Source organism: Dipteris shenzhenensis, chromosome 2 (assembly GCF_047967505.1).
Source record: "Dipteris shenzhenensis isolate YYH24624 ecotype China chromosome 2, Dip_SZ_1.0, whole genome shotgun sequence".
Taxonomy (NCBI): domain Eukaryota; kingdom Viridiplantae; phylum Streptophyta; class Polypodiopsida; order Gleicheniales; family Dipteridaceae; genus Dipteris; species Dipteris shenzhenensis.
The window spans coordinates 18,488,445-18,508,384 of record NC_141597.1 but is presented as its reverse complement, the minus strand read 5'-3'; the positions used below and the strand labels follow the sequence as shown (position 1 = coordinate 18,508,384).

General features: G+C 48.6%; 1 protein-coding gene across 2 annotated transcripts in view; it reads left to right on the top strand.

Moving 5' to 3' along the window:
* Window positions 1-18,154, top strand: part of LOC147904423 (S-adenosyl-L-methionine-dependent methyltransferases superfamily protein) — a 52,548-nt gene extending 34,394 nt beyond the window's left edge. The window contains exon 6 of one of the 2 annotated variants that reach the window (XM_087396820.1): window positions 17,942-18,154. In XM_087396820.1, the coding sequence (XP_087252946.1) occupies window positions 17,942-18,067 (126 nt within the window). In that variant the 3' untranslated portion in view covers window positions 18,068-18,154. The remainder of the gene's footprint in view (window positions 1-17,941) is intronic. The other variant, XM_087396813.1, reaches the window with a different exon arrangement.
* The last annotated feature ends 1,786 nt before the right edge of the window (window positions 18,155-19,940 follow it).

The following is a 19,940-nucleotide window of genomic DNA, read 5'->3' as shown; positions in this document are numbered from 1 at the left end:
CGAGTTAATTTGCAGGAATTTCCCTAGTATAGGGAAAAGCGCCATCTGTGATATATGCCTGTATTAAATGCTTGATCAGTGTGAATGTGGGATTGCAGGAATTCCCTAGTATAGGGAATTGTGTCAGAGTGTCAGTACACTGAATTGTGTCAGCTTGTGAGTACAGTGTTCTAGAGGTGTTTTAAAAAAAAAAAAAAAACCCCAAACCAAAACACCTATTGAGCTGAATGGAAGCAGAAGAAGGGGCTTCCAGGAGGGACCCTGGTGAATCAGGAGTCCGGCCGACCAAGCAGGGATCGCGCCCAGTAGCTCACACTTTATCTGGCAGGATTGCATTGCTGGAGGATGCCTTGCAACAGTTGTTAGCGCAGCAATTACAAGCCAACGCAGGGCAATCTGAACTTAGGAGAGCGTTACAGAGTATGTCTGCCAGACCTTCTCGAGAAGAGAAGGGTAAGGCTCCAATGGAACTGGAGTCTAGTGTCCATACGGTCGAGCCTAGGAAGGCTAAAGTGCCAAATATTGCCAATTACAGACCGGAAAAGTATTCTGGTCGGATGAACGACCGTAGCTCCGATGTCATTGAGACCTGGTTACACAAATGGGACGAGGCGTTCGCCATTTGTGAGATCAGAAATGACATCAAAAAGATCCGCGAGGCCACCCATATGTTTAGTGAGGCAGCGGATCGGTGCTGGATTAAACAACAAAAAGATGGCATAGCATCCACTACCTGGGAGGGGTTTAAAAGAGAGTTCAGGAAACACTTCTTACCTTCTGACGAAGCATCCCGAGCTTGGGATCAATATAGGAACCTTTGTCAGAGAAATTTATCAGTGGCAGAATACACTGATAAGTTTCGAGAGAGTGTAATGAAGGTTGATGAACCCCTGCCTCAATCAATCCAAGTGAAAGATTTCATATTTGGATTGAATGATCGAATAAAAATGGAAGTTCGGGCTAAGTACGCGAACACGCTAGATGATGCAATAGCTATAGCAAGTGATAATTTGTGTTGAGGATGCTAAAGTGACAAATTTAGTCACTTATCTCTTAGTTGATGCTAGTGTTTTGGTCCAAATACTCTCCTTTAGTGTTTTATTCTATTGTGACTATCTTCCTTGATTTGAAGATGATACATATGCACTATGGTTTTTTGATGAGCATTTGAATTGGAAACATGACTAGCTCTTGTGGCTCTTCTAATGAGAACTATGTGAAGAATTCCAAGTCAACAAGAAGGGCAAAGATCAAGGTTAAGAAAACTCCTTCCAAGAGACTTTGGGAAAAGCCTACTGGATATTTTTATGCCAAGAATTTAGGATTTTCTGAGTACCTAGTCAATAACTTGCATTTGTATGGTGAGGGAGACTTCTTTGTTAAGAAAGATTGACCATCTGTAAGAGAATAGACATTGCCTGATTATAAAGGTAAGACCCTGTCATGACCACCTTTAAGATAGACAAGTTCAATGGCCAAGGTTTCCACACTTGGCAAATGAAAATCAAATTTGTGCTAATGAAGGAGAATTTGTGGGATTTGGTCAAGCTAGGGAATCAATCATCACAAGAAGGTGAATCCACCACAACCAAAGGTAAAGGGAAGGCAAGTGACTGTACTTTAACTACACCAGCAAATGCTAAAAGGCTAGAGAAAGCTTATGCAATTATTGCATTAGGATTGGGAGACTTGCAGACATGAGAAACTAGGTCCACACAAAGGCTTAAGATTAATCCTTGTACATACAAGGGAGATAACCATTTGGGGGGGGTCTATCCCATTTTGTAAACCTTGACCCTTGGGTACCTTTGCTAGCATGAGATCCTAGCCATAGATTTATCCTTGACCACCATGAGATGGCGTGTGAAACTATGTGACTAGATATATCCTTAAAAAGAGGCAAACCCTTGAGGGCGGTTATGTTAGGAATTGTGTGATCAAGGGCTTGCTCTAGCAGTCCTATGATCGTGTATGTGTATGTGTAGCACACTTAGTACTATGATGTGTCTAGACCATGACACAAGTGATGATGCAATGCAAAGGCCCCCACTTGGGGAGGTGCCTTTGATTTAGGAGTCCCTATGATGTAGAGGCCAAACAGGGTGTGTGATAAAGGACAACCCTGTTTGACTCCTATGGTACTCAAGATCTCATCTGTTGAACATGCGCCTGTCCGAACTCGGCCTGAGACTCTCTCATACAGTGCCATGACTGCCCAGATGATCTCCTGATCAAATCCAGTGTCTGTAGGCGTGTGATGAGACGAGCTCGAGGTACTGTGTCAAAGGCTTTGCGGAAATCCACAAAGCAGCAATATACCCTCTCCTTCCGTGATCTGGCCTCCTCAATGACACTCTTGAGTGTGAGTATGTAATCCATAGTCCCACGGTCTCGCATGAAACCGGCCTAACCGTCTGCTCTGAGCCCTCTCATCTCTGCGAACAAGCTGACCGACGCATCCAATACAGTTGCATAGATCTTGGACATCACATGTCCAATCATGATAGTCCTGTAGTTACTCGGGTCCATGGGATCCCTTGCCTTGTGGATAGGGGTGATGGTGTTGAGTATCCAGCTGCGGGGGAAGCCAAGGCAAACAGCGTCATTGAATAGCTTTGCTAGGATCGGGGCTAGCGTGTCGATCCCATATGCGATAAACTCAGTGCATAGCCCCTCGTGATCCTTAGCTCGGCCATTGTGCAGCTTTAATGTCGCATCCTTGACTCCCCCGCCTCCTCCTTCCCCTCCCGCGCCTCATCCTGGCCCCCCGCGCCTCCCTCTCCACCCCCCGCAATCTCTCCTCCTCCCCCGCTTCTCTCCTGGCTGCTCTCTGCCTCCCATCCGCGCCTCCTTCTCCTCCACCCCCGCACCTTTTCTTTCACCCCCGCTCCTTCTCCATCCACTGCCCCCCCACCCTGCTTCCTTCCGGCCTCTACCCCCTCCACCTCTACTCCCTTCTCCCCGTATACTCTCCTCTCCTCCCCCGCCGTCTTGTCTCCCCCCACCCTTCGTTTCTTCCTCCCTTCCTGCGCTATTTCCTGCCTGCCACCCTTGCTTCTTGACCATCTTCTAAGCTTTCTTCCTTTCTTCTTTTTCCACCCGTCCTCTTCCTCTTAAAGAGAAAGTAAGCTTGGTGGTGACACTTGTCTGGCCAAAAGGGTTCAAATGGTAGCACCTTCGAATCCCAAAGCCGTCAAGGTTATCCTTTCTCGAGCAGATAAGCCAAATCCCAACACCCCCCCAGACAGGAGCAGGAGGAGTTTCAGACCCCCTGGGTGACCCCCTCAGAAGGGGACTGGACCCAGGTTAAAAAGAAAAAGAAACCAAGCAAACAGGCCCGCAAACGTCGCAGGCAGAGGGCTAGACACAGAGAGAGAGAGAGAGAGAGAGAGAGAGAGAGAGAGAGAGAAAGAAAGAAATTTTATTAAAGTCTTCGGAAGACCGATGGGTCTATGAGACTGAAAGAAAACCGATGGGTCTATGAGACTGAAAGAAAACTTATACAAATCACAGTAAGGGTGGAGCTACTGAAATGAGCATCATCACCCGTGCTGACACATAATCAAATACATTTGGATGTAACAATGAAAAGAAAAGAAAAGGACTGAAGTGGAGCGGAATCCTCCGTATGTCATGTCGCCCTGGCTGGTGCATAGCCGATGATGGGACGCTGGTGCCCGTCAAGGTGTGCCGTGCATCTCGGTCTCCTAGATGAGACTCGACATAAGACCAAAGCCACCATGACTCCCATGGGACGCATCTCGGGTCTAAACAATGACGGGAGGTCCCCCAGAGTGATCTGTGTCCCCTCTCGATGTCTCGTGTGTCGTGCTGCGATCGTTGGGTCGGGGTCTCTGTCACGTCTGCGGCTAGAGACTGGACGATCAATGTCACTCGATGGGAAGAACTCTGTGATCCTGCTCTGAGAGGTGTCTGATGATGTGGCCAAGCCTCGTCACCTGAGTAAGTACTCTCTGTGTCGGACCCCCTCGTGAATGAAGGCCGCGAGGCATCTCTGATCTGGGTAGGCGAGGAATCTGGAAAGGAGCCCAGAGCTGTCTCTGAAGAGGCACTGGTAGCGACCTCGGATCTCGTAGTACACTAGGCACCTGAAAATAAAATGCTCCTCTGACTCAACCTCCTGACAGTCGCACAATATGCATAAGCGATGCTCCCTAGGAATCCCCTCTGCTCTGCCTCTCTCTATGCGGAGGCAGTGTGATGATACCCGAAACTGTCCGATGGAGATCCGTAGTGAGTGAGGCATATGAAGCTCAGTGTATTTCGGTGGTGTGATGAATCCCTTCTCCGAAATATGAAGATAGTAATCTCTATAGAAACTCAGCTTCACTGGGAGCTCCCTCGGCTCCAAACAGGTCCTAAAGGTGTGTAGCTGCAGGAGATCCTCTCGAATGAACTTGTTGGTGTGTGGCCCAATCGGGATGGTGGGTGGGAGTACCGGAGGGGCATCGAAACTGTACTGAAAAGGAGGTATCCTATCGATGTGGAACCCTAGTCTCACAAACCATTTGTGAGTCCGTGCATACCAGCATTGCTCGTCTCCCTCTGCTACCAAGCTCATGGAGGAATTGAGAGCCAACCATGGCAACCTCTGTCTCCCTGATGTGCAGTCCCCATATGATGTAACCCGGTGTAGATATGTGATGGTCTGAAAGGTTGCATCTAGCTGGAGTGGAGAAGCACCAAACTCGGCCTGAATGATGTGATGTGGTACAGAAGGTTTCCCCTGGATCATCTGTGAGAGCATGAGGATCTGCAGGCGCTCCACCTGTGTCCACTCCATCTCTGACATGTCAGGCCCCCAACAAGGGCTGCCATACATACCGGCTGGTCGGACCAAGGAGTCGAAGAGAAGAGCCTTGGTCCGAGGGTCCTGGAAGTGGGAGTGAAAGCATTGTCTCTCTAGCCGAGCCAGTGAGGCATATCCCCTGTTCAGTCTGGTCTGCATCACTGGTCTCATCGTGAAGATTGGGTCGGAGAAGATGACCGCTAAGTAAGTGTATGAGGATATGATCTCAATCGGTGACCCACCGAAAGTAAAAGTAACCTGCTTCCGTTGCATGTTTGCTCGAGAGGTGTTAAGGATCATGACCTTGGTCTTGCCAAGGTTGACCTCCAAATCATGGGATAAACAAAAAGCCTGCAGTGCATCCAGGTGTCGCTAGAGGCCCTCGGGTGTGGACGACAAGAGTGCCACATCATCTGCATAAAGAAGAATCCTGATGATGATCTCGGCAAGTGAGCAACCGGTCCCTCCGAACGCCCCCATGAAAGTCTCAAGCTCATTGATGTAGAGGCCAAACAGGGTCGGTGATAAGGGACAACCCTGTTTGACCCCTATGGTACTCAGGATCTCATCTGTCCAACCTGCGCCTGTCCGAACTTGTCAAGGAATCTCCGCAAAAAATCCTTAGAGTTGGTGCTGTACAAGATGTGCAGCAGCTCCTCATTTCGAGGAAGAAATGCCTGCTTCTTCTGACGTACGAGACGTCGGTACTTGCGTACCGTGTCTGGTGTGTTCGAGAGGTGACATCTGGTTTCAAATCGGAGCTGCCGGTGATAAGCCTTGCACTCCGCATCGTACTAATTGTTGCAGGGTACGGAACCAAGAGGTGGTGTGGTCTAGTGGACCGTGTGGTGTGGGGAAAGATTTGGAGGGCAGCCTCGTGGAGTGTGTGACTAATTAGGGCAGCACGGTCCTCTATGAGTGGTATGTGATCGATGTAGGTTAGGAGTCTGTTTAGGCGTCCAGAGTAGGCCAGTGAGAGGCTGTGATCAAAGTGTATGTCGTGGTAGGTGTCGTGCTTCCTATGTGGTGTGCTAAGCGTGGGGTGGCGATAGTGAAGAATAGGTATGTGTGATCAGCTCCTGGAGGGAGTGGTGCTACGGTGAAGTTAGGGGATCCCATGATGTAATCTACTACACTAGTGCCCCCCCCCCGTGTGGGAAGCAAGTAAAGCCACTTGAGGAGGGCCATAGGTCAAGCCCGTTGTAGATGATGAGATCATGCATCCTGCCCAGATCAAGGAGTGCGTGTCCATATGGTGTAACAGGCCCGTGTCAGTCCTGGTCATACCTGCTCCGTCTAGGTCCATGTGTGGTAGCATGATAGAGTCGTCTCGGAAGTCCAGGAGTGGTGCTTGGCGCGTGCTCGTCCTGGCGTTGAAGTCCGTAACAAGGAGAACTTCCCCACGGGCTGAAATGTCTGGGATATCCTGATGTAAGGGTGCCTATGGCGATGTCTCACCCTCCTCTCGTGCCACTCTGGTGAAGTGGGATGTGTCTAGCGGGGAGTAGCATATTGCTATGAAAAGGTCACGGGTGTCTGTGCGTCGGATCCAGATCCACATGAATCGGGAGTATTCCAAAGTGGGAATTGTCATTGAAAAGTTTTATGGTAAGAACTTTCAAACTTAGCAAACCAAGTTGAGGCTTCTGCTTATGAAGGAAGGTGTGTGGAAGTTGGTTAGTGGCAAAGACAAGAAGCCTGAATCCAATGAAAAGAAAATTCTAGCATGGGAAACCCTCAATGACAAAGGTCTTTCTATCATTGGTTTGGGTTTGTCTGATAATGTTATTCATCGATTGGATTTTTGATGACATTGCATATGAATCGTGGGACAAGCTAGAGCGCTTATTTGTGGCAACATAATTATCAATTCCAAAGTATTTCTCAGACATGAATTCTTTAAGCTCCATATGAAACATGAAGATTCTCTTAATGCTCATTTGAATCATATGGAATCCCTCATCACCTGACTTGCTACTTTGAAGGCCTCTGTTGGGGAAGATGATCAGGTGGCTGTCCTCCTTTCTAGCATTGAGGATATTCCTCAGTTTTGTGATATCATACCAACGCTTCGTGTAGCACGAGATATGTCCTTTTATGAAATGGTTGCAATGCTTCTCGATCATGGACGAAGCCACAAGGATGTCCATGAGGAGTAGGCATTATATTCCAAGGATAAGAAGCCATTTAAACCTTTCAAATGTGCATATCGTAAGAAGCTTGGCCATACAGAGGACCGTTGTTTTCAAAAGCTTTCCGAACAACAATCGAAGGAGCATGCTAATTTGGTTGTAGCTGCCTAGTGAAGAAGAAGAAGATGACACTCCGACACCAACTTTTGCTCTCACTCTTCATCTCCGAATCTATGCTACCCTCAGGAGGTAGATGAGGATGATGAATATCTCTTTTAAAATATGTCCATGAGCTTGATGTATATGGGTACTCTGCCCTGGGTAGTCCCCAAAAATTGAATGTAATAATCTCTTTGAGTCAATAAAGGTTTTCAGCCTTGGATAGTCCTCCTAAAATGATGTTTTGCTATCTGTGGTGTGTGGCTCCATGCCACCCTATTTTGGAGCCAGGAGGGGGATGTATTGTGGGAGCCATGTATTGGCTTTGATAGGTCTCTTTATCAGGCCTAGCCGAGTTCAAGGACGTTGATGTATTCTAGACCTATGAGCTGGTCATGTAGCCATGCTAAAGACATGAGCGTCTGAGTCATGTTGAGTCTCAAGCCATGAGAGTGCTTGGATCAACCTCTGAACATGCTCAGACTTTAGCCTCTGAGTTACATGGGGTGCACAGATTAGTAGTCCATCATTGTCACGTTCTGTTCTTGATTTCATTCCAGTAGTCCCTCACCTTTCCTTCATGGGGGGTGTTAGAACATGAAGTCAAGTTGAGTGTGTTCTAGTAGGAGTTCTAGTAGAGTCTTGTGTGTGAGTGTCACGTGTCATATTGGGAGATATCCCATATACACTTTGGTATTCTAGTGTGTCACGTGTCATATTGGGAGGATCTGGTTAGCCATCGAGGCCCTTCTTGCAAGAGAGAGTTTGGCCGAGCTCCAGTACAAAAGCTTGTCCGAACACTCTCTAGGACCGGGGAGATCTGCTGCTCTGCTGAAATATCAATGCCAACTTGGCAGCCAAGGTATCTCGCTGTCTACCCTCTCGGAATCCACCGGAAGCCTAGTGCTGAGCCCCAATGGAACTTCTGTACCGTTTCTGTCGCTACGAGAAAGCCAACTGATTTGGTCCAGTTGATCCTGGAGCCTGAGGCTAGATAATACAGTGCCAAGGCCTCCCTAACTGCATCCAAGCTCCGAGCTGAGTCCTCTACAAAAAGGGTTGTGTCATTTGCAAACTCCGAGTCCAAAAGCTCCTCCTCCTGCCGATCGGGAGCCTCATCCCTGTGAGTCCCACCGACTAAGACCTCAAAAAATACCCTAGGTCACAAGTGTTCACGGGTATTTGGAGTGACACGGTTCACACTTTGATAGCCATATGGGCTAGCATGCAGGGCCCTTCACGGGCAGCCTCTTCTAGGAGGACTGTATTTCTTGGAGTTTGGAGGGATTCTCCCTTTTTCTCGGAGGTTTCTACCGGATTGAGATGGCACTATCAGCCCCAATCCTTTCTTTTTGGCTCTTGAGCTTTTCATGCATTGCATGGTGTATCCCGTATGGAGCTTGCTCTAACGGTTTTCTTTAATACTTAATAGAAGTCTCTTTTTGCAAAAAAAAAAAGAAAAAGAAAAAGAAAATACCCTAGGGCCTCGGCCACAAAGAGGAATAAGAAAGGGGCAAGGCAGCATCCTTGCCGAACCGAGCGAGAAAGCGAAAAGGCCTCCTCTATGTAGCCACCAATAAGTATCTGGCTCGAACTACCGGCATAAAGGGGTGAGACACCCTTGATCCAGCGATCCGAAAAGCCAAGCCTCTGTATGGTGCCCTCCAAGAAAGACCACTCCACTCTGTCATAGGCCTTCTCGAAATCCAAAAGCAAAGTTGCAAGAGGCTGAGACTCCTCTTTGGCCCAATATAGTGCCTCCCATAGAGTAAAGATGTTGTCTAGGATGCTACGCTCCTGGACAAAACCTATTTGCGTGTCATGGATGATGTCCACTAGGTAAGGGCGAAGCCGCAAGCTCAAGACCTTGGCCAAGATCTTGTACGCAGTGTCAAGGAGAGTGATCGGTCTCCACTGTCTCAGGTCTGAGCGATCCGCCCCCCTTTGGGATTAGACATATCCAGCCACGACTCAGGGTCAAAGGGAGAGAGCTCGAGTTGAAGATCTCCTGAAAAGCCAAGCAGAGGGGGGTATGAATGCACTCCCAGAAGCACCTAAAGAAAGCCGGGGACAGCCCATCCTCCTCGGGGCACTTCTGGGATGGAGGCCTCCCAAAGCTCTGCATCCGAAAAAGGCGCATCTAACTGACTGCTCACACTCCGGGAGACCCCTCTGGAACGTGCACCCAAATTGAATCTCAGGCTACCAAAACCTGCGGTGACCCCTCCTCGGCCTGGAACAAGTGCCAATAGAAATTTGAGGTCAACTCCAAGATCTCCTGCTCTTGCAGATTTGAGTGCATCTGCCCACTAGAGTCTCTCAATCTCTGCAACTGTGCGCCAGCTGATCTAGGGCCAGTGGCTTGAAAGAACTGCCTGGTCATCCTGTCACCCTGTTTTACCCACCGAGATCTAGAGGAGTGGTAGGAGTACTCAGCCCGTCTCACCTTAGTATCCTGAAGCTCCAAGCGAGCGCAGTCATATTGGTCTGCTAACCACTGCGACTCTGAATCCTGCTCCTGAAGACATTCAGTGGAGGCCAAGTCGTGCCGCAAAGCCCTCTCTCCCTATTGAAGAGTATCACGACGGTGCATAGCATGGGTGCGAAGCTCCTCACTGCTACGCTGAATTGCCTCAGCTGCCCACATGGCCCACCCTCCCTACGGCGGGGGGGGCTCAGGCTGTTGCCAAATAGCTGTAATACTCTGTTGTACCTCCTCCTCTAGGAGCAAAGCATCTGGAATGCGGACCCCTCTCTGCGGTAGGCCACGAAGAGGCTGCTCTAGGTGAAGAACGATAGGGGAGTGGTTCGAGAGGGTAGTCCCTGCTAGAATACCGATGGCTCCACCCCTATGCATGGCCCAATCTCTGACATAGAATCTATCTAGTCTCTCAAGTAGACCATCCTACCGCCGCTGCCCAAAGGAGAAATTGAGACTGCTAGGAGACCTTGAAAACTCCGGTTCCCTCCAAGCCCAACCGTAGATCGAGAAAATGAAATGCTCCCAAGTGCTTCTTCTGAAGTCAGCATCCCGGAATAAGAAGCACCCCGCACTTAGCCTCCTCAAACTCGAGATTATTGAAGTCACCTCCAACAAGAGTCCACATCCGGGAGGGACTCCGTCAATCGCCTCCAAAAGGTGGGTCGCTGTTGTCTACAAGCTGGGGCATACACATTGAGAACCCCAATCCTGGAGTTTCCAACCCTGAAATCCATCCATACTGCTCTGCCTGGGATGAGCTCGCTCTAATCGTACACATCCGCTCCAACGCACCACACCGAAATGCAGACCCCCCCACTCCTGCCAACTGCGGGAGACCATACCTCAGGGCCTCTCCCTGGAAAGAGGTGCCGTCTACGCCGAACATATGCGGCTGAAAACATATGCTCTTGGATCAAGAGGAAGTCCACTGTCCATCCAACCACTGCCCTCTGCAACTCCTGTCGAAGTAACAGATGCTGCGGCTGCTGACGCACGCGGTCGTGGAGCCTGTGCACGCTCCAACTCACCATGGTCCAACTCATGGGGAGGTGGGGGGAGTGGAGAACAGAGCTTGCCTATGAGTGGGAGCCTGTACTGAAACTTGAGACCTCTGGGACTTCGCTGCGGGTTTAGATGGGGAGTAATATGTGTCAGTAGGACGTTGCACCAAGGGCATAACTGGCTCGATGCCTACCTTGGTGGCCCACTGCCTCAGAAATGAGAAATCAACCCCTAATATGTCTGCACAAAGCTGTAGAGTCCAATACGTGGCCTGCTTTAGCTGAACCTCGGGTCCCAGGGGAAGCACACAGATTGCAACACCCAGCTCCTAACGGTCAGCTGAGAAGCCATTGTGAAAAGTGGCAGTGTGACCATGGGTGACCCACATCTCCCTCCCCTGGGGGCCAAGCCACTCCTCCATCATGTCAAACATCTGCTGCTGCATCATAAGGTCGAACAGTGTGGGAGTCCAGTGCTCCTCTTCAGACGCCGCGAAGAGAAACCCCCAAAAAGAGCGCGACTGCGAGTCAAACACTCCTATCGAGCCTCCTCAGGGCTGCAAAATCAGGACAGACACCTCTAGAGCCATCGGGTATTTGTCAGGGATCTCAAGATAGTTCCACGGTCCTAGCCGCCAGAACTCTCTAGGTAGAGGCTGTCCTAGACGAGGCTTGGGACCTGGAAGCTGCGAAAACGGACCGCTTGAGCTCTGCTGCGTGGAGGACGCACCCGGACTAGGCTACGCCTGGAAAGAGGGGCCCGAGGCTTGCTGCAAGGTTGGGGACTCTAGCACCCCCTTGCTTGAAGGTACGGGTCTGGAGAGAGAAGGGGGATGGGTAACAGAGGGGGCGGAGGGGGCTGTAGTTCTGGAGGCAGGGAGGGGAGGCGGGCAAGAAGGGGGGGGGGCCAGGTGGTACGGGTAACTGCAGGTTCAAGGGGAGGGGGGACTAAGGGAGGGGGGGCGGCCCCGATGGAGGGTCCACCGAGACTTGCTCAGCGGTGGCTCAGGCTCTTGCTGCGAAGGGACTTGGGCGCTCTGCTCTGCTGGCACCTGCGGCTCAGTCGGGAGATCAAAGAAGGTCTCCTCCTGCTCCATAGGGGCAACCTCTGCCAGCTTCTCTTGAGGCTGGGGGATCGCCGATCGGGCTCTCTCGCGCTCTCTGACCCTAGCCCGATACTTGCGACGCTTGAGGGTGTTAGAATTATAGATGTAATTCAGCAGTGACCAATGTAATATAATAAGCTAGTTAGGGGCACTTTTCCCTCTTTAAGAGGTTTTTCCCCCTAACCGCAGTTAGTTCACTAACTATGGTTAGTGACTACTAAGGTTTTGTCACTAGGACAAAACCTTATCTTTCTCTCATTGAGTTGTACATTCTCACACTCTTCTATTGCAACTCAGCTTTCAGCTTCCAAGCTTCCAGCTCTCACTCTCTCTTGCTCTCTCTCACTCACCATCTCCTCACATTTGGTATCAGAGCATTAGATCCAGCTCCCTACGACCTCCCCGTTGAGCTCCAGCTGCAACTCACCTTCGCTCCTACACTTCGTTCGTACAGTCCGTACGACTGTACGGAATCTTGCCGTACTATGAGCACCGTACTGCACTGTACCTGCCGTACCTGCTCGCCGTACTGCAGCATCACTAGAAGTACCTGCTCGCCGTACTGCTCACCTACCGTACCTGTGCGCCGTACAGATCTGCATCGTACAGATCTGCGCCAAACAGCACCGTACAGATCTGCGCCACGTTTGCAGGCAAGCGTCGTCGTCCGTACTCCGTACGTCGTCCGTACAGCTCCTGTCGTCTGCACTCCACGTACAGGTACGAAATCTGTACAGGACCGTACACTGACAGTTCCGTACTGTCAGCTCACAGTCCATACACTTCCGTTGCAGGTCTTCAGTGCTGAGTTTTATTTCTGCAGGCATTGTTTGCAGATAGCCATTGTTTGGCTCAGTTTTCTGAGAGTACATTTGGGGCATTTTTGTTTGTTGCAGACATTGCAATCATTGTGTAGTTTCAGAGCTACACTTGGAGCAAAAATTACAGATTTGGTCTGAAATTTGGGGCTTTCTGCTGAAGTTGCAAAATTTGGGGCTTCCAGTACTTATGCCCCTTTCTGGTTGCAATTTCAAGCTCGAAATTTGGGGCTTTCAGTTCTGCAGTACAATTTCTAGAAGAAATTTGGGGATTTTGTGATTACACTGCAATTTTGCAGTAAAATTTGGGGCTTTTGTAGACAGAGTGCAATTCTTGCAACATTTGGGGCTTTTGATCAATTTGCCCCTTTCCGGTTGCAATTTCAGGCCTATTTTGGGGCTTTTGTGTTGGGAGAGCAATTTTTGGAGTATTCAGTTCATACTGCCTTTTTTGGAGTGTTTTGCAGCACTTTTGGCAGATTTTGGAGAGTTTTTTATGCTTGGACAGATTTCTGACAGTGCAAGTAGAGAAATCTAAGTTGCATTTACAGCCCGTGCTTGGCTGTGTTTTTTGGGAGTTGTGCATTTCATTCCCAGTAAGGGAATTCAGTTTTGTATCTGCTTCAATCTCTTTCTCAAATATGGCCCATCAAAATCAGAATGACTTCCAGTTCGGTGGTCTTTCACAGAAAGACAAGTTGGATGGTACCAACTACTCCCTCTGGAGTTTCATGGTACGCAATATTCTGATTTCTCGCAATTTATGGGATTATGTCAATGGGGATGAGATCTGACCAGCAGATATTGCACCTGCTACCCCTCCTTAGCAAGGAGGTGGAAGAGGTCGTACACAGGGTGCAGCTGCAGGACAAGTTGTTGGTGCAGCTACAGTCACTACTCCAGAGCAGAAGAGATGGGATTCACGGGATGCCTTAGCTTTGTCATGCATCTCTCTTTCAGTAAAAAGATTTATCATTCCGCATATCCGGTCGTGTAAGACCTCCAGGGCAGCGTGGGATATTTTGGAAAGCATGTATGCAGCTCGGAATGATGCAAGGGTATCTTTCTTGAAAAGAGAGTTGAGTGATACACATATGGAAGAGGGTGACTCCATGTCAGTCCACCTCACAAAGCTACAGGATCTCAGAGAGCAATTGTTAAACATAGATGAAATTATTCTTGATTCAGAGATGATTACAACCACTGAATTCTCTTCCTGAGTCTTATCTCAGCTTTCATACCTCGCTGAACTTATCATTGAGGGGGGGTGCAAATCCTCTCACTTTTCATGAGTTGATAGGACTTCTGCTTCAGGAAGAGCAGACATGGAAAAATTTGGCTTCACGTGCAGGTGAACAAGCCATGCTCTCAAAATTTAAATAAAAAACAAAGGGACAGGCAAAGACATCAGTAAATCAGCCTTCCAGTGGGTCAGAGATGATTACAACCACTTTGAATTCTCTTCCTGAGTCTTATCTCAGCTTTCATACCTCGCTGAACTTATCATTGAGGGGGGGTGCAAATCCTCTCACTTTTCATGAGTTGATAGGACTTCTGCTTCAGGAAGAGCAGACCAGGAAAAATTTGGCTTCACGTGCAGGTGAACAAGCCATGCTCTCAAAATTTAAATAAAAAACAAAGGGACAGGCAAAGACATCAGTAAATCAGCCTTCCAGTGGGTCAGGACAGCCTTCACAAAAGGCTAAAAATGATGCAAGTAAGCCCAAGAAGAAGGGTTTTTGTCACTACTGCAAAAAGCCAGGTCATCACATAGAAGAATGCAGGAAAAGGCTTGCAAAAGAAAAGAAAAACAGCCAAGATCCATGCCTTTTTGACCAGCAAGGGGCTGCACAATAGTCCTACTGAGAGCACCCTCTACATCAAGATGGATGGGGTGGAAATTTTAGTCATCCTTCTTTATGTCGATGACTTACTGCTCACAGGGTCCAATGAAGACAAAATTGCAGATTTCAAAGCTGATTTGCAGACCAACTTTGACATGTCAGATTTGGGACTGCTTCACTTTTATTTGGGGATCGAGTTCTCTCATGAGAGACGTGGCACTGTTATGTCTCAGTCCAAGTATGTTCAGAAACTCTTGGACAGATTTAACATGCATGAGTGTAAGCCCATAGCCACTCCCATGGAGCCGGGGCTGAAACTCACAATGCATGATGCAGGAGAATCAGTTGATGCCACACTTTACAGTCAGGCTGTTGGATGCCTCATATATCTCTGCAACACTAGACCTGATATTCAGTTTGCAGTATCTCAGGTGAGCAGGTACATGCACAGCCCAAAAACTATGCATTGGCAGGCAGTTAAGCGCATCTTCCGTTATTTGCAGGGCACAAAGTCTTTTGGCTTGCTATTTCCCAGGGGGGATGACTTGCAGATGCATGCCTACAGTGATTCAGATTGGGCTGGTGATTATGACACTAGGCAGTCCACTAGTGGCAATTGTTTCTTTTTGGGTAAATCTTGCATTTCCTGGCTGAGCAAGAAACAATCTACAGTGGCTACCTCATCATGTGAAGCTGAGTACAGGGCAGCTTTCATAGCAACAGTTGAATGTGTCTGGCTGCGACGTCTATTTGCTGATCTTCATCTGTCTTTGGAGGGTCCTTCTCCAATTCTCACTGATAGTCAGAGTGCCATTGCAATGGCAAAGAATCCAGTGTTTCATGCTCGCACGAAGCACATTGAGGTTCACTACCACTACGTCAGAGAGAAGTTGCATGCAGGAGAGATCAGTATGATCTTTGTGTCCACACATGACAACGTTGCAGATATTTTCACCAAAGCAGTACCACGTGAAAAGTTTGAGGCATTGCGCAGTGCCTTGAACTTATATCCGTTTGGTGATTGATCAGCCTTGTACATGACATTGGCACTGCAGGGGGGTGTTAGAATTATAGATATAATTCAGCAGTGACCAATGTAATATAATAAGCTAGTTAGGGGCACTTTTCCCTCTTTAAGAGGTTTTTCTCCCTAACCGCAGTTAGTTCACTAACTATGGTTAGTGACTACTAAGGTTTTGTCACTAGGACAAAACCTTATCTTTCTTTCATCGAGTTGTACATTCTCACACTCTTCTATTGCAACTCAGCTTTCAGCTTCCAAGCTTCCAGCTCTCACTCTCTCTTGCTCTCTCTCACTCACCATCTCCTCACAGAGGGCTGTCTTGCTGGGCTTCTTGTGTTCAACCTTGGTCCAAGTCCCCTGAGAGGGCTCGACCCAAGGTGTTTGCGAGTGCTGCTGACGATCTAACTGCTTGGCTAGATGCTGGGGAGCCCTCTGCCCCTGCCTGGGCTGAGGGGGAGCCCCCTGCTCCTGCCTAGGCTGAGGAGGATCCCTACCGTGGCCTCTCATGCAGTCCCGAGCTAAGTGTCCCATCTATCTGCATTGGAGGCACTAGCCTGGAAGCCCAGAGACCTTAACTCTTTGATGTAGTTTGCCTCCATCCAAGGTCTCCAGAAGGATCTCCTCAGGAAGCGTCTCGCGGGTGTCCACAATCACTCTGAGCCTGGGGACCCCATCATCTACGACCACTGTGGTTGCTGAGGGAGGAGGAGACTCCAACACTGTACCAAAACATCCTCCAATAGACTGGAGAATGGATCTATACTCCTTTGGGAGTCCCGGGAAGCGGAGCGTCACTTGGAAGCGAGGTACGTGGTGAATCGTGTCCATGTCCGCCACTGTGAAGCCATGGTACCAAGGGAAGAGGAAGACCAGATGAGGACCAAGAAAGATAGGGCTCTGCTCCACAAGTGACAAGGTGGTCTCTGGAGAGCTCAGCTGGAGAAGGAAGACCCCTCTCCCATAGATGGTGACCTCCTGGATGTGGTTAATCGCTAGGGCTAAACTCACCTGAAGCCAATCCCGAATCTGTCGTCTTGAGGGGGTGAGCCCAACAATCCGACCTACCAAGGCCCTGTCCTAAAGAGCCTCCACTGCACTTTGAACCTGTTGCTTATCCTTCGGAGAGAGCAAAACTTTAACAGTATTGGGAGTCAAAGGTGCTGCCCCTCTATTCACTGTCAAGGTTGATCTTCAGAAAAAAGCAATTAGCCCGCTGCTGCGTGAAAAGGAAGGCAGAACAAAGGGATACCCTCCACTACAACCGATGGGTCACAGCAATGTGAAACACGAGTTTTCACCGTGTATGCAACTGATGCACTCAGCCTTGTTTTCTCCACCATGTTCCTTCAAATATCCTAACTTAAAGAACTTGAAATTACAAAAAATAAAGATAGGCAATAAATGAACTGCCAAGCAAGTGGTGGATATGCTTTGTGAAGAGAAGTGACTTACATGTAAAATGGTAACCTCCCGAATGGGGCTGTCCTGAAGGGGGATTCAATGGAACCAATCCCATGCGTGGAGGTGAGGCTAACAATGCACTCAGTACTGCTCTGTCTTGATGTTCTTAATCTGAGATCTCAATGTGTTGCTTGTCGTGTGAGAAAAGGGAATCTTGATGGCTCTCATTTGAGGCTCTTTGCAAGAAGCTAGGGTCATAGAGCAAAAGATCCGCAATTCGAACACTCTTGAGGATGGGCTGCAAGAGTATGTGGAGAGAGAAGAGGGAGAAAAGTGAAGTGGAAGGAAGCAGGATGAAGTCAAGGAGGTGAGAGGGAAGGAAAGGGAATCTGGGGGGAAGATGGACGAGGAGGGAGGGGGCCTGGGCTGCAGGTCAGCAGAATGTCTGCATTAACAAGGGAGGCGGAGGGTGCCTAGGAGGTGTGAAGGAGGGGCAGCAGCGGGGGGAGGAAGGTGGTGGACAGGAGCCAAGATGCAAAGGGGAGGCAGCAGCAGGGAAAGCTGGCTGTGGACAGTAGGCCAGGGTGTGAAGGAGCCATTGGGTGACGGTGGAAGGAGCTGAGTTGCAATGCGGGTCTTTGGCAGGCACCTACAGACCAGGCTGAAAGGGGGGGTGGGGGTTGCAGCAGCCAGGATGGGAAGGTGAGACTGTGGAAGGGAGAGAACGGACTGGCCAAGGGGGCTGAGAGGGTGTAGGGGGGAAAAGGGCCTGGGAGACAAGGCTAAGAGGAGCAGGCAGTTGTGAAGGAGGGGGGGATAGAAGAACGTGAATATAAACTGCCGAGGGTTTATTGCTTTCCCAATAATGTAATTTCTTGTGAACTAGGTCTCTTCACCAATGTATTTTTGTGACAGAAGAACACTTGAAATGTATTTCTTTCTCTTGTTGCTGTATTAATTTTTAGTTTTCACTACTTGCACTGAGATTAATTTCTGTTTGCACTGCTTGCTGGAAACGGTTTGGATCTGTAGCATCTGCACGAAGCATACATCTGTTACTCTGATGATCACAAAGCATTCACGACAATTGCTATACAAGGTGCTACTAGAGCTGAATTTTATGAGTTATGTATGTTAAGTTTCTTCGCTTATTTTTTGTTGCAGGGTACAAGGGTACAAACAACAGGAGTTTCTTCATGTCTAAATTCTCGGAAAATAGTGGATGTCGATCTGCTTCAAGAGCATATGAATAAAGAGGATTATCTTTTACAAACATTATTGGAGGAATGATGTCATTATCGCTCCTTGACATGCCAAGCCGAATCCACTGAATTGGTAACACTTGAGATGCTGGTCCACATCCGATTATTCGGCTGGGGCTTTGTTAGCATGTTGCTAGACGCCAATTGCAACCGGACGAATTGCAAGATGCAAAAGTAACACGTCGGTGCTTGATTTTGCCTCTGTTGCCATCGATGTCTATCGTGGTTGCCTGCTCGTCGCCGTCACTTCCGTGCAGCCAAACCTTAGTGCCTTACATTGATTAATTGTTAGGTTAGTGTTATTTGAGTTAGGATTAGATTAGGTGGTAAGGTTAGTTTGCTTGGGTTAAGTTTGGTTAGATAGGCTTGATTAGAATAGTTGGGTTCATTTAAACAAGGCTAGGTTACGTTCTAGTTTGGGTTGAGTTATACTAACCAAGGGAGACTTAATAATCCTAACTGTCTTAGTTGTCTTAGGTTAGGATTCCTTAAGTGTCCTAGGTGGCCTCCTCCCCCCCCCCCCCTTTTGTAAAAAAAGAAAAGTAAGAAAGATAACTCTTCACAACCTTCTTTGAGGGCCTTTCACAGCCCAATTTGGGCTTATTCGGGCTCCATTTTGAGGCCTCTTCATTGACCCTTCTCTTGAGCTTCTACATCGACATTTTCTATGTGTTGCACACGACATCAGGTGCTATTACAACAGCATTCACTCCTGCCTATTTCATTGAGCTGCTTTCTTTCTTTGCACTACGGTCGTCCTTGCTTGTGGGGCAGCCTTGTCTATCAGATCTGGGACTTTTGTGCAATAAGCTAGCTACATTCGGGCTTCCCCTCTCTCGTAACAGTTCACCATGACACCCAAGCGTGCCCCCCATGTTGAGGAGTCACTACATAATTGTGATGAGGCTACTTAGCATGAGCATGTGCCTACCACGGTGGGTGCACCCACTGGTGGTACAGAAGTTCCTACGACTCAGTGCCTCTCTTCTGCATCTTGGGATGCACAGGCACAATTCACAATTCCTTGAGGCATTAATGTCGAAATCTCCATGATACATGTGTACAGTTGGGGCAGCAGATTAGTGAGCAGATCTCTCACCAAATTGGCCAGCAGCTCGGCCAAGTTGCCATACATGGATTATAAGTCAAGGGCAAGCAGCCTATGCCCCAGCATGGGGATCACTCGGACAGCCAGGATGCATTCTCAGCTCCACGCAGAGGCTTCATATCAGATGCTTGCCGTACCACAGGTTTTTAGCCTTCTAGGCCATGTCATTTGAAGTAGTCCGCACCTCAGCATGGGGGTTGCTTTGGCATTGATGATGCATTCTCTATGATACAAAGCACCTTTTTGCCGGATGTGAGGCCATCCTACAGTTTGCAGCTCTCTGCATCTTTGTAGATGAAGCTATCTATCTTGGGCCGATCCATTGATATGTATTTTTTAAGTGCTTCTTTTATTGCATCAGCCAGCATGCTTGAAGTTGATTTGGGTTTACATGGCAGTCCATAGCAGTGGGAACTCCTCTCAACCTTTTGGTATGCAATCCTCGCAGAGAGATGCATTTGGCAAACACACACACCCTGGGGTTCATGCTCCCTTTGCTCCGCCCGTGAGCATATACAGCCACATGTGGCCCGTGGTGGTTCTATCTTTCAGCAAGGTGTTAGTGGTGGGTAGCATGCTGCTATTGATGAGATGCTTTCAGATGTCTTGCTTTCATATTGGGCCCTACCTGAGGACATTTGTGATTAGATGCCTTTTCACCACTATGTGAACCTTAAGTGATGATGCTTGTACTTCTGGAGGCTACCCAAACGGGAATTATGCAGCCAAGGATGTCAAAGATAAGGTAACAGTGCATAAGTTTAAGGTTGATACACGCTCGCTGAATGAGCTG